The following is a 13803-nucleotide window of genomic DNA, read 5'->3' as shown; positions in this document are numbered from 1 at the left end:
ACCTCTCTGTGGAATGCTGTCTGATTGTCATTATATGAAGAAACTGGCTATTTCCCTCACTGTCCAGCAGATAAGGTTTCCAGGAGCCTTGGGGTGGGGGTTAGGGGAGCATTACTCTGAGCCGACAACACATGGCCAAGGTCTAGGTTTCACTGAAGGTACAGTCACTGGGCTTCGTTTCTAGAAATCAAGGACGTGCTCATAAAGAACTGATCTGGGAACCTCCTTGCTCATTTTTTAGGCTGCTGCAGCATCTGCGCCTCCCCAGCTTGGACCCGAAGGCATGAAGTGCCTGGTATTTCTGCAGAATCTCTATGGCAACAGGAGCCTGGTTCCCCCTTGGCCATATGGCCAGTCTCCAGCTACCCAGGAGGAACGGGAGAGTGTGGAGGACATTACTTATGCTCACCAGCATACCTGACGTTCCTCCCTTTCCTGAGCATAAGATCACACTTCTCCACCCCTTGAGGGCAGGCAGGGTCATGCAACCTGCTTTGGTCAATGAAATGTGGCTGGCAGTGATGTGCCTCTCTTCCTAGTAGAAACATTGAAGTGCTGGTGTGTAACTCTGTGCTTTCTTTCCTCTGGGGACTGCACAACCCTGGAGCCAAATTCAGCCTTGGACTTCCTCCTGCAACTTATGAACAAAGGCAGTGTGGTGAGTGGTTAGGGTATGGGCCCTGGAGCTAAATCATCAGATTCAGATCCCAGCTCTGTCACTTTGCAGCTGTGTGACCTTGGGTAAAGCACTGCATTTCTCAGTGCCTCAGTTTCCCTATGTGCAAACTAGGGACCATCCTGGTATCTACCTCATGGTGCTCTCATGAGGTTAAATGAAATCAAGTCCCACATTCTCAGTGCAGGGCTTAGTGGGTGCTCAATAAACATGAGCTCTTAGGAGGATGGGGCAGAAAGTTACTCTTTTTTTGCCCCTTTTACCTCTTTTACTTCTCCCGTGGGACCTGGGATGTGCCTGTCTATCCTTCCAGATCTGGGCAAGTCCCACGCTGGGAACATAGAAAAGGAGGAGAAGGGTGGAGGGCAGTTGGAAGCTGAGAAAGGAGAGTAAACGTTTATCATCATGGCACACGAGAGTCAGGCTATAAGAAATCCCTCTCGCAGTGTGAAGCCTGATGATTTTGAACTTGTAGCTTCTGAGTCTTGGTCCTCCCCATGTGCTGAGGAGTGGTGGGGGAAATTGAGGCAAGAGGGATCAGTCGAGTTGAGTGATGAATGAACAAAGGCAGTGCAGACGGAATTAAAGCCCTCTCCTGCCATCGAAGGGCCCTCGGGTGTCTGACATTTTTCAATCATAAACTGAACCATCCTCCACCCAGTGGTAGCTACAGCTGCCAGGTGACGTGGTGCAGCCATGGAGGGAAGACACACTCAGACCCTGAGCGAGGGTCCTATGTGGAGATGCGCCCCAACTGCAGGGAAAGTGGAATCTTTTATTGAAAGCATAAAGTATGCAGCATGGAGTCCAGCATGGAGTCCGATAGGCTGCAGTATTCCAGGTGGCCTCCCTCCCCTGGGGAGGTGGTGCTGACTGTAGGGTGACTGTGATGGGATTGTTTGCCAATGGGAGCAATGGCTGGATCTTTTCTCAGGGTGGGAGCAGGTGGGCAGAGGTTCGGAAGGTTGGGGAGGGACCTGTCGAAGGGGACTGGAGGGACTTGAGGCCAGGGCCGGTTCTGCCTTCTTCTGGATGAAGCTGCGTCTCTGCCTCTGTCATTCAGGTACTCAGCACCAGAAGGTCCTTGGAGGGTGGAACAAGAGAACCCAGTTAGTGGGTGGGGTGGCTTTTGGCTGCCTCAGCAGACAGTCACTAGCCTTGGGATCTGGCAAGTCACATTTCTGGGAAGCAGTAATTCTGGACAATGGAAATGATTTGGATCGAAGGGGCCTGAAGATCACCCAAGCTTGGCATAAGTGTGTGCAGCAGTATAAATGATGCCACCTTTTGGAAAGGAAATGTCAGTCTGGGGAAGAGGCCTGTTCGTTCCACTTCTGGAAGTACGTTCCAAGGAACTAAATCCTGAATCCAGAAATAGTTTTGGGCACCAACATGTTCACTGCAGCATTTTTTAAAATTATAATGAAGACATTGATAGTCAAATGCTTCTAGAATGCTATGTGCCAAGGGCTCTACAAGGCACTTTACGCATAGAATCTCATTTTATCTTAAAAGCAGCCCTTGAGGTAGGCACTATGGTTAGCCCCTTTTACATAAGAGAAAACTGAGGCTCAGAAGCTTGCCCTGGAAACTGGAAGAGTCAGGATCCGAACCCAGGTCACTGGGCTCCAGTGCCTTCATTCTTTAACCCCAATGCTCTATGGACTCCCTGATCAAAGCCATGAGTCAAAATAAAACTCCAGAAAGATTGGAATGAAAAACAGGAAAAAATTCTAAGTGGTAATTTCTGGGTTGCATATATATCTAGGAGGATAAACAAATATTTCTTTAATCTTTTCTGTATTTCTCAAATTTCAGGTACTGAACACATGTTTTTATAATAGAAACAAGACCTCCTGCATTTGAATTTCAAGGCACCTGCCATAATTATAATTAGCATTTACTTTAAGAATATTTATCCAAAGGCCTATCACCTCCCCACTGGCTGGGAGAGCTTTCTAAGGGCCAGGGTTTTGTTCACTGCTGTATCCCCAGACCCCTGCATGTTGTCCGGCACGTGATAGGGGCTCAATGAAGCTTTTTCCAGTGAACAACATCACACTTCCACTTAGGCAAGAGGAGGTGACATCCTTACTACTCTGAACCTTAGTATCCCCATCTGTAAGATGGGGGCAATGACATCTGTTGTGGGGACTAGATGAGATCGTGGATGAGAAAAGCTTCATTTAAGGTTTCTTGACAGCTTTGTTTCTTGTTCCCTTGACCTCATCCTTTAAAGGAAGAGGTTCCTGTTTCCTCACCCTTCCCGTCCCTTCTCTTCCTCTTCCCAATTCTTGGAGTTGGAGGGGAAAGCAGACAGAGCTTTATCTCCCCTTACCTCCAAGACGTCAATATCTGCATTGCTGAAGTCGATGTTAAGGATTTTGGGGAGAGGGACACCAGAGCCCAGCACGGCTGTGGAAAAGAAATAAAAACAGTCAGTCATAGTCAGTGTGGCCAAGAGGTGTCAGTCAGCCTATGCAAAGCCACCAGTATTTGCAAGACTAGTCATTTCATTTATGCCTCTAGGTCTTTGTTCTTGCAGCTCCTCTTGCCTGGATTGCACTCCATCACCCTCACCTGCCTGCTGAATTCTGAGTCTTCCCCAAGACTCTGTTTGGATGTCACCTCCTCTATGAGGCTTCCTCCACCCCAGGCCAAGCAACTCTCGGCTCCTGCTGCAATTCCTGAACAACTCCATCACAGAAATCACAAAAGGTGAATTCTCCATCTCGGCATCTGTCGCCTCTACTAGACTGCGAGTTTCTTGCAGGCAAGGATGGTGTCCCCAGCACCACCCAGCACTGGGGCAGGCACAGAGGAGAGAACAGATGTCTGCTGAATGAAGCCATGGAAAGGTGCACATGGAGCTCCAACAAATGACCACCATGGGATGTACTGTTTGCTTTTAGATTGTCAGAGTCTAAGAGGACCTGCTGATTAATGTTCTAGAAAAAAGAAAGTAAGATGGAAAGAAGAGAAGAAATGAGGAGAGAGGTAGGAAAGGGTAGGTGGGGGACCCTGGATTGAATGAAATTAAACAGACTTCTTGACTCCAGCAGGAATTTTTAGAGAGCTAAGGACCTTGTGAACGTACCCCTGGGAAACATATTCAGTATTTTCCAAACTTGTTTGTCCACAGAACCCTTTTCTCAGAGTATCTTGGAGAATTCTCCATGGAACCTACTTTGGGAATCATGGATTTAATCCAATCTCGCACTTTTGAGAATGGTAACTTGCATTATAGTGAGATCGAAGGACTTGCCGCCAGTTCACACTGCCTGCTAGTGACCCAGCCAGGACGAGTGTGTCCATCTCTCACCTCCCTTGGTCAGCCCAGCCCAGCCCAGGCCAGCTCAGCTCCTGCTATCAACCTCTCCTGCCAGGGAAGGGCATGGGCTTTGTGACCAGCTCTTTTCCTGTGACTGAGATGCCGTCCCCTCTGGTGACAGTTCCCAGAATAAGGGTCTGTTTGACATCAAGACATCTCCCAAAGAACCTGGGCTGGTACAGCTGATGCCAGCCTCTCCTCCTCCTCTCTTCCTTGAAGCAGAGCGGGAAGAGAGGTTAGGGCTGAGTAGCATGAGGACTTGGGGACAGAGGTTTTCAATCGAAATTGAGCTCCAGTTGGTGGAGCAGCTGTCCCAGCCTCCAGGTGGCCCCACAGTCCGACAAGTAGTCCCAGAGAGGCAAAACCATGCTCCATCTATTCTACTTATAACGTTGGGCAAGAAAATCCTCTAACTGATAATATGGCTGCCTGGGAGGTGGATTCTAGGTTAGAGGATATCGGTTAGAACAACTTTAGCTTTATCTGTACTGATTGAACTTTTTACAATAGTAATATATGCACACAGTCCCTGTATAAGTAAAAATAAGTACACAATTAAAAACAAGTCAAGAATGTAACAATGTGAGCATACTGAACGATACTGAACCACACACCTAAAAATGGTTAAGAAGGTAAATTTTATGTGTATCTGACCACACCTAAAAATAAATATACAAAAGACAAATCAGGAAATATCTTGGACTGTATTGGGGAAAAAATGGAGAAAAGAGAGTTTAGTAGGAAATAGACCCAGATGTTGAGATTAATTGTCTTGGGAGGTGAGATTTTGTTTTTTAAAATTTACACACATATAATTCTAATGTACGATCAGTATTTGACATAGAGAATCAGAAAAACAATCAGTGAAATAAGAAAAAAATAGAATAAAGGAAAAGTAGCAGGTAAAGAAGTTGTTGGACCCTTGGGGCAACATTTACATTCAGAGGCTTAAATAAATAAGCTTAGAATGAAGTTCTCAGAAAGACTATTGAGATAGAATGTCTGTGTGTCAAATACGCCCAACAAACCCGTAGCCACCAGGTTTCCAGGCCATGAACCCCCGGAGGAGGCACGGGCACCCACTCTCACCATTCATTGCAGGCATAAATGCCAAGTCGAAGATCTTCCCGACCAGCACCTCCAAGAGGCCAACCTGCAGGGAAAGGACAAAAATTCAACCCCGGGCAGGAGTTTGCTCAAATCCAAAGGACTCTCTGAGGCCTCGCCTTGTGGACCAAGAGGAAGCCGCAGAGCTGCTCTGGGAGAATCTGGGAGCTGGCAGTCAGAGCTCCTGTGACTCTAGAACCACTGAGCTGGACAGCTTCAAGGTGCATCTAGTCCACCTGCCCTCTGTACAGATGGGGAGGCTGAGACCCAGGGTGGGGCCAGTGCTGGTCCAAGAGCTCATGGAGAGGCAGGGACTAAGGGGAGGGGGAGCAGTTCTTCCGGGGAGGCGCAGAATATGGGGTGTACGGTGGCACATTCATGAAAGGCCAGCACTCAAAGTTCCCATCCTGGCTCAGCCTCCATGGGCCTCTGAGAGAGGTCCCTCACCTCTCTAGCTCTCAGTTTCCTTATCTGAAAAATGGGCCAGAGAGCCCTGCTGGCAAGGACGCCTCAAGGATTAGGAGCAGATCATGTAAAGTGCCTGGCCTTGAGCCTTTTTGTATATGATCCCTCTTAGCTTCTCTAAGTCTTGGCTTCCACATCTGAAAATGGGAGTGAATAATTCTTCCCTCATAGGGTGGTTGTCAAAATCACAGTAAATTCTGATATGCAGAAAACCTGCGGTGGCATAATAGCAGATGGCACTACAGTGACAAGCACATGAGGACTTACATTTCAGTGCCAGCTCTTACTAGCTTTGTGACTTTGGTCAAGTCCCTTAACTTCTCTGTGTTTGCCACCCTTATTTGGAAAATGGGCTAATAATTATACCCAAAGCATCAGTTGTTGTGGGGAATAAACAAGAAAAATTTGTTTTTTTAAAAAAAGCGTTGAGTGCTTGGTCCCAATCGCTGTTGCTCCATAATTATTCACTAATTTCAAATTAAGTGTTAGCATCTTTTTCTACCTGGAGTCCAGAGATTCCAGTTCTTGCCCTAGCTCAGCTCTGAGGCACGTCGCTCACTGCCCTTCTCTGGGCTCCAGTCTATACAACGAAGCTGCTGATCCCAGTTCCATGGGTTATAATTATTCAGGTTAGAAAAACTCAAAAATGAGCAACACAATGGGTATTTGACTTTCTGCACACATGAAAATCACTCAAGCTTGTCCTAGAAAGCAAGTGTCTGTTTCATTGTCAATTTATAAAAGAAAAGAGGGCCATATTTGAAGCCTTAGGGCAGAGGACCCAAGAATAAACAGAGCTGAAACAAGACCAAACCCTAGAAAAACAGGGTTTAAGAAGCAGAATTGAATTAGAAAAGCAGAATTCCAGAACACAGGGGTGAAAGGGAGGTTAGAAATAAATCCAGATCTGTTTGTTTTACAGATGACGAAACCAAGGCTTGGAGTGGGTTGGTCTTGCCAAGGTCATAAGGGAGTCACCTCCATAGAGGCAGTCAGTTAAAATGAGGTAGAACCATAGGCAGAGTTGGAGCTGTGGGTCTGTACTCTGCCCCTCCCTGGCTTTGTGGGCCTCAGTCTCTCCACCTGGCATCAGTCCTGACAGTACCAATGCCAACACTTTGGAATCCACAAAGCCTCCGGGTTCCTACCAGCCTCACGGGGATGCCATTCCCAAATCCCACTCTGGGCCTGGGTTTGGTACTTACATCAAAATTGCCCACATTTGAGGTTCTGAGGTTGAGACTGGTCCTGCAGATAAAGGAGACAGCTTGTCAGAAGTAGTGGTTGCCTGAGCATAGCAAAGGGCTTGCATGTCATTAAGCTATCAGAAGCCTGTCCACCAGCATCCACGCGAGGACCTCTCTTGATCTGTGGGGACTTAATAAGAACGATGCTGGTCCCCACATACAGAACACTGAATATGTACCAGGTACAGTGCTGAAGCTTTATATACCACACACCTAAAGGCCCAAATCGTAGCTGTGCCACCTACGAGCTGTGTGTCCTTGGCCAAAGTACTTAACCTCTCTATGCCTCAGTTTCTTCCTCTGCAAAGTGGGTGGCTGCAAGGACTAAATGAGGTAATTCAAGTAAAGCCCTTAGAACCATGCCTGGTACATGATGAGTGTCGCGCACGTGTTCGCGACCATCGTTGCCTTGCTTAATCCTTCCAGCCTCTCTGTGGGGGAGCTACCTGAGGCTCCAGGGTCACTTGCCATGGCTACAGAGCTTGGGAGGGAAAGCTCAGGACTTGGCCCCTGAGCCTGTGCTCTTGGCTGCTGTGCTCTTCTGAGAAGAGAGGCTTGAGGCCTGGGTTTGAGGTTTTGCTCTGCACTGTGAGGACCTCAGCCTCGCCGCACCCAAATCTCATCTGCAAACTGACAGCCCTACCTGAGACCAGATTTCCAGTGAGGCCGAGTCACCGGAGCCCATCGGCATCCAGCAGGAGAGAAACAAATGTTTCATTCCTTCCTGACTTCTATTCCCACCCCTCCTTCCCCCTCGGCCACTATATCCACAACACCCAAGCTCTTTCCTGCCCCTCCAAGGTTGCCCGCACTTGTCTTGCTGCTGGAAACTCCCAGCTCTTCACATGGCTGGCCCCTTCTCCTGATCCAGGTGCAGGTCGAACATCACGCCCTCAGAAACTCCTGGGGCTCTGATTAGTATCATATCATGAGTAACTCGCATTGTTGGGCTTGATAAATATTTGCGGTAGCAAGAAAAACTCACAATGAACTAGGCACGTGCTGAAAATTTTATATACAATTTCTCATTTATCTTGAGGTGGGAATAATAATAGTATTTACTGCCATAGGCTGATGTCAAGAACATCACAGTTAGGGCTTAACTTAATGCTTGGCACATAGAAAGCATCCAATAAATCATATTATTATTATGAGTCCTATGAGATAGGGCCTATTATTCCCATTTTTGGATGAGAGAATTGAGTTTCAGAGAGGCAAGGTCACTTGGTCTATATCACACAGTCAGTCAGGGATCACACTGGGATTTGAACCCATGCTGCTCGGCTCCACAGCCCATACCTGTAACCATTCAATACAGCTCTAGGGTTGACAGGCCTGGGTTGGCTTCTAGACCCTCTCTGTACTCACCATGAGGCCCTAAGTAAATAAATCCACCTCTCTGAGCCCTAGTTTTCTCCTCTTCGACATGGGAGCATAATAGCCCTGACTCCACAGGACCATCGTGAGACTAAACAAGGCAATACAGAGAGGTACCTAGAGCAGAGCCTGGCACAGCGTCATCTCCGGCATCGCCATTATTATTGATGTCATGACTGTCGGCGGCAGGTTCTTCCTGTTAAGCTCACGGCTTCACCCACCTTGCCTGGCTTGTGCCAGTGGTCTTGCAGTCACAGCTCATTTTCTCCTTTGCAGCCTCCTGGATTTAACCAGGGCTGACAGCCACACCTGGAGACCTCCAAGCCCTCCCTGGTGTCCCTCTGTGAGCTGGCTCCAGACACGGCAGCACCAAAGAGGCCTTTCTGAGGAACAAGAGCCCGAGGCCACAAATCCCCTTACTTGTCCAGCTTGGCGTCGATCATGAGTTTATCGTTCTCCACGGAAAACATGGCCAACAGTTCTGTGTCCTGGAGGAAATGGCAGAACAGAATGTCACTGCCATCATATATTGGCTATTGCCTGCTGAGGGCTCGCCGTCTGCCAGGTGCTGAGCATAATAGCAGGCTATTCCCTGAGGTCCTCGTCAAACCCTTTTATAAGCCAAAACCCCCAATAATGCTCGCCACATAATGGATTCCTTGCTCTGCCTCCCCTGCCCCCGCCCACCCCGCCGCACCAGGGAAGGTGTTAGGAATAATAAATTGCTTCTGTTAACAGTTTTTCTCCAGTAAGTCACAGTAAGGGTTGAATTCTCAGAAAGACAACTGTCACAAGAAGCCAATGATTGGCATGGAGTATTTACAAGTTTCTCTGGGCTGTCTCAGAGCAGGTGAAGTGGCCTACACCTTAGGAAATCTGCTTCAAATGAGCCATTGCACATGAGATTGGGCATCATCGCTGTCAATCATAATTGCCACTCCCCCTGCCCCCCCGCCACCCATGAGAGGGCAGACTCATCTACCTCTCGCAAGCAGCAGCCTCATTGTAGGAAAATCCCTCTGCTTCCCTGCCTCCTCTCAAAATGCAATAAAATAAGTTGGTCTTATGAAAAAAAGGAAGCTCCCAACAAATGCAGGTAATATTATTAGTAATAACAGTAACAGCAATCATTGGGATGGTGGAGAGGGCCTCTGGGTGCATACGGCAGGGACCTGTGTGGGCGTGGAGATTATTCCATCCATTCATGAGGAAATGGCATTTGAACTGAGGCTTGGAAGATATATAGGATTTGGCCAGAAGAAGTGGATGTGAGAGTGGTTCAGGCAATGGGAAGGGCCTGTGCAAAAGCTCTGGAAGCAGGAAAGAGGTTGGCATTAGAGGGACAAAGAAAAGGTCAGAGAACAAGTTGGTGAGGACTCCAGGAGGCTGCAGCAGGATGGAGCTAGACCAGGCAGGGAGAGTGGGCTGGAGAGGACTCGGTGGCATCCTAGGGGCACTGGGGAGTCATGGCAGGGTTCTGAGCTGGATCAAACAAATGTTTGAGCTGTTGATGGAAAAACCTCCACACAGTAGCACTAGTCAACAAGGGACTGGATCAGGGGCAGCAGTATCCACTTGTTGGATGAAAATCAGCCCTTTTTAATCTCTAATCTGATGATAAGAGCTGCCTCCCCCGCCCCACACACCCCCACCCGCTGCCACACACACACATCGGGGCATGGCATGCTTCTACTTCCTAGACTAGAGGTGACTTGTTTGGTCTTGAGCCCCAGGAAGAGAGACAGAACCCAAACGTCTGAGTCCAAAGCTTTAACCATGGAGGGAGAAATGGCAGTTCATATGACACATTCCTTTGACAAATATTTACTGAGCACCTAATACGTGCTGGACCCTGGGCTAGGTTCTGGGGATCTGGCAGTGAAGCAGACAGTTCACTTCTCTCCCCAGCAACAAACTAACAAACAAATGCATTTTATGTCAGGTTAAGGGTACGAACAAAGTAAAGCAAGGGAGGCAGAGAGAGGGGGAGATGGGAAGGGTAGGGATATTTTAGACAGGTGATTGGAGAAGACCTCTATGAGGAAGGGAGATCTGAGCAGAGACCTCAAGGAAATGAGAGACTGAGCCATGCAGATATCCAAGGGAAGAGCATTCTAGGCAGTGGGAACAGCATGTGCAAAGGCCCTAGTGTGGGACTGTGCCAAACATGTTAGAGAAAAGACCGAGGAGCTAAAAGGTGACCGGGGGGATCTGGAAGGACTTTGTGGGCCAAGTCCTTCCAGAAGGGACTGGTTTATGTTTCAGGATTGAAAGAAAGTCTTTTGAGAAGGGGGCAGGGTATCATGATTTTAAGGAGATTCTTCTCTATGAAATAGTTGTGGAAACTGTTGTATTTGTAGCTGTCCCCTGCTACGTGCCAGAGACAAGAGAGTCAGGACCGTCTGTGTAGTTTTTTCTTCCTCCAGCATGTAGTAGAAAGCATGACACATAGTAGGTGTGCAATAAATATTGGCGATGTGTGACCAAGGCCTACTTTGCCACACACTATGGTATATAATCCATGAGAATAATAATAGCCAAAACTTTTGGAGCCTTTACAGTATGTCATGTACTGCTCTGACCATCTTATTAATGCTTTACGCCATTCCCATGTGGTAGAGGAGAAAACGAAGCCCAGAGAGGGGGAAAGCCTCGCTCAAGTTCACACAGCTAGAAGACTGGATTTAAATCTGATCACCTGGCCCCAGAGGTGAGCTGTATTCACTAAGGTGGGGACTGAGGGGATTTGAAGGAGTCTGTGGCCTCCAAGAGATCTTTGGGTTATCTGCGCCCCCAGACACTCACCACATCAATGAGGCAGATAGTAGTCTCGACGTCATTCGGCTGTGACACCATGACCTCGGAGGTGGCAAACACCTTCACCAGTGCCTTGTCCTTCTGCAGCGTCACTGAAGGTGGATTTGGTACCTGGATCCTGATGGTGAGGGGGCGGGACTCAGGGTACTGCTGGAACACCTGTGGGTGGATATCGGGCTGGAATGAGTGGGGCCCTGTGTATTGGGGGATCTCACTTTGGCTACCTTCAGATTCAATAACATCACTTGAGTCTTACTAACCACATGCAAATGCTCCAACCCACTGCCGGATTTGAGCAAAGGGCTGCCCTCTGCCAGCCTCTCACATAGGGTTATCGTGAGAATTAAATGTGATGATGTCAGCAAAGCATCGAGCTCAATGCCTGATGCACGGAAATGCTCAAAACCTGGTAGTGAGCAAGATGGGGTCACCCGGACATTCACAATGTCACAATGTCACTGAATTATTACAACTCCACTGGGTATTTTTTACTCCATGTTACAGATGAGAAAACTGAGGCTCAGAGGGAAATACCAAACAAATTGTCCAAGGCCAGCAAGAGAGTTGAGATTCCAGCCCAGGTCTGTGTCACTCAGAAGCCCAGGCCCTTTCTCCCCTCCCGCTATCTCTAGACACCCCACCTGGAACGAGAAAGTCCACGATTCGGGGGGCTCTGAAGAACTACAGTGGGACGGATCTGAGCCAGTTCGTTACAAAAGCTAATTTGCTAAAGGGACAACTCAGCAAATAACCAGTTTCTCATAACTGTTAAATAACTGATTTACTGAAAACTTTATTTTAAGGAACATCTTTCTTAAATATGTTAAATGAGCATAAATATGTGGGAAAAATACAGAGTTAATTTTTAAAAATTCATTTAAATGGAAACTTTTTTGGGTCCTGGTCCTGAGAAGACTCTATTTGTTTACTCGAACATATCCAAGGTGCAAGTCTTTTGCACAGCTCTCGGTCTACTGGAAAATCTAATAAATTTGTCAAATTGGCTACTCAGTGAATTCACACGTTAGCGAATTGGCTTTTAACACGTCAATGATTTGGTGGATTGGCTTTTCACAGAGGGATTTCCAGGACTCTTCCCCAGAGGGGCCTGGTGTCCCAACCATCACCACCCCAACAGAGAGTCTCCAAGAATTAACCTGCCTTTCCAGGGACCTGAGAGGTTACCTGAATTCTCTCCCCACAGCAGCAGGAGATGCAGGTTGCCCGTCCAGCTCTGGTCAACCCTCTCCTAGTGACTCCACCCCAGGCTGGGTCTCCAGAAGACATTCCTCAGTGTCCCGCCTGAATCCCCTGCTGCAGACCCAGCCCCATCTCGAGGCCTGAGTCTCTGCCGTAGCCCTGCTCTGCCACCACCCCATCGTGTGGCTTCTCTGAGCCTGTTTCCCATCTGTAAAATGAGTTATCCCTTCTGGATGGGGGAATGATTAAAACCAAATGGAAGAGTGGATTCTTAAAATTTTTCATAAACTGTAAAGCGCAGTGCTTATAAGAAGTGGCCCAATCAATAAAAGGTCCAGTTGGAGGGCTTCACCTGTCTCCTAGAGCTGCCACTGTTTATGACCTTAGATCATGGCGCTCTGCCATTCAGCTTTCAACCACATGAGGGCGATAGTGACCACTTGTTGAGTTTGGTCTCCTTTCCTGCCTCCTTTGAATACCACCCAGTAGACAGGACGGGTAGAAAAGAGAAGAAAAATGTCTTAAATGGCTGTAGATTACAGCAATCTTTCACACCTGTATAATGTTTACTAATTAAGAAACTTTTTGCTTCCAGGTGCCTGAAACCTGAGCTGGGACAAGGATTGGGATCAGAAAGGCCTTTGTTCCAGCTGTACACGGCCACTAATCTGACAAGAGCACATTTTAAAAAAAAGGATTTGTTATTATTAACAAGAACAATAATAGTTAACATTGTTAAATGCCTATCCTGAGCCCGGATTCAAATCCCAGGCACATGGCCACCATGCGAGGTGAGCATTTTTGCTCCAGTTTTCCAGATGAGAAAACTGAGGCTCAGAGAGAAGTCTTTTGCCTGAGGTAGTACGGTAGGGACATCGAAGTTGGAATTCAAATTCACGTTTGTCTACTCCAAAGATCTTGCTCTTTCCCTCGAAGCCCTTCTGTACTTGTATGTGCCCTTTGTCAGAATCTCTTTCATATCTGCATATCTCCTTTATCACTTTTACCCTCCTGAATGAACCTGTGGAATAGGAATTAGTTCCTTTTTTAACAGATGAGGAAGCTAAGGCTCAGAGATGTTAAGATGCTTGCCAAAAGACACACAGCGAGGAAGTGGCCAGGCCACGACTAGACCTGTGCAAGCCAGTCCACTGCTAAAACTCAGGAGCATTCCACCTCAACCTCATATATCCTTCTCTCATAAGGATTTGGCCTCCAAGCTTTTGCCACTGCACCCAAAGTGGGAGTCAGAGCACCCCACCCTGGTGCTGGGCACCTTCCCTTCCAACCCAGCTCCTGGGAGGAAGGCGAGGCTGAAGACAAGGGCGCACACCCGCCTTACATACCTTGGGAATCAGGGCTCCCAGTGTGGACGTGGTGAGTGGAGGAAGCTCTTCGAACTGCAGGATAAGAAGGTCATGTGAGTGTCTGAGGGGATGGGATCAGGCAGGAGTTGCTAACACAGTGATGAACTCCTACACACTCTCAGACAACCGGTGGGGGCATTTTCTCCCCCTTAAAGATACCTTCCAACGGCAGTCACCGCATAGACCACAGTAGCTGTTGTGTGGTTAAGTGGACAA

The 13803-nt window shown here is 47.8% G+C and overlaps 1 protein-coding gene across 1 annotated transcript in view; it reads right to left on the bottom strand.

Moving 5' to 3' along the window:
* Positions 1 to 1735: 1735 nt before the first annotated feature.
* Positions 1736 to 13803, bottom strand: part of BPIFB4 (BPI fold containing family B member 4) — a 22919-nt gene continuing 10851 nt past the window's right edge. Inside the window, 7 exon segments of the mRNA XM_011378265.1 lie at positions 1736 to 1759; positions 3015 to 3091; positions 5097 to 5160; positions 6785 to 6827; positions 8624 to 8691; positions 11009 to 11179; positions 13567 to 13644. Coding sequence (XP_011376567.1) covers positions 1736 to 1759; positions 3015 to 3091; positions 5097 to 5160; positions 6785 to 6827; positions 8624 to 8691; positions 11009 to 11179; positions 13567 to 13644 — 525 coding nt within the window.

Source organism: Pteropus vampyrus, unplaced genomic scaffold (assembly GCF_000151845.1).
Source record: "Pteropus vampyrus isolate Shadow unplaced genomic scaffold, Pvam_2.0 Scaffold336, whole genome shotgun sequence".
Classification (NCBI taxonomy): domain Eukaryota; kingdom Metazoa; phylum Chordata; class Mammalia; order Chiroptera; family Pteropodidae; genus Pteropus; species Pteropus vampyrus.
The sequence above is the reverse complement of the archived record's forward strand: the minus strand, read 5'-3'. Positions and strand labels throughout refer to the sequence as shown.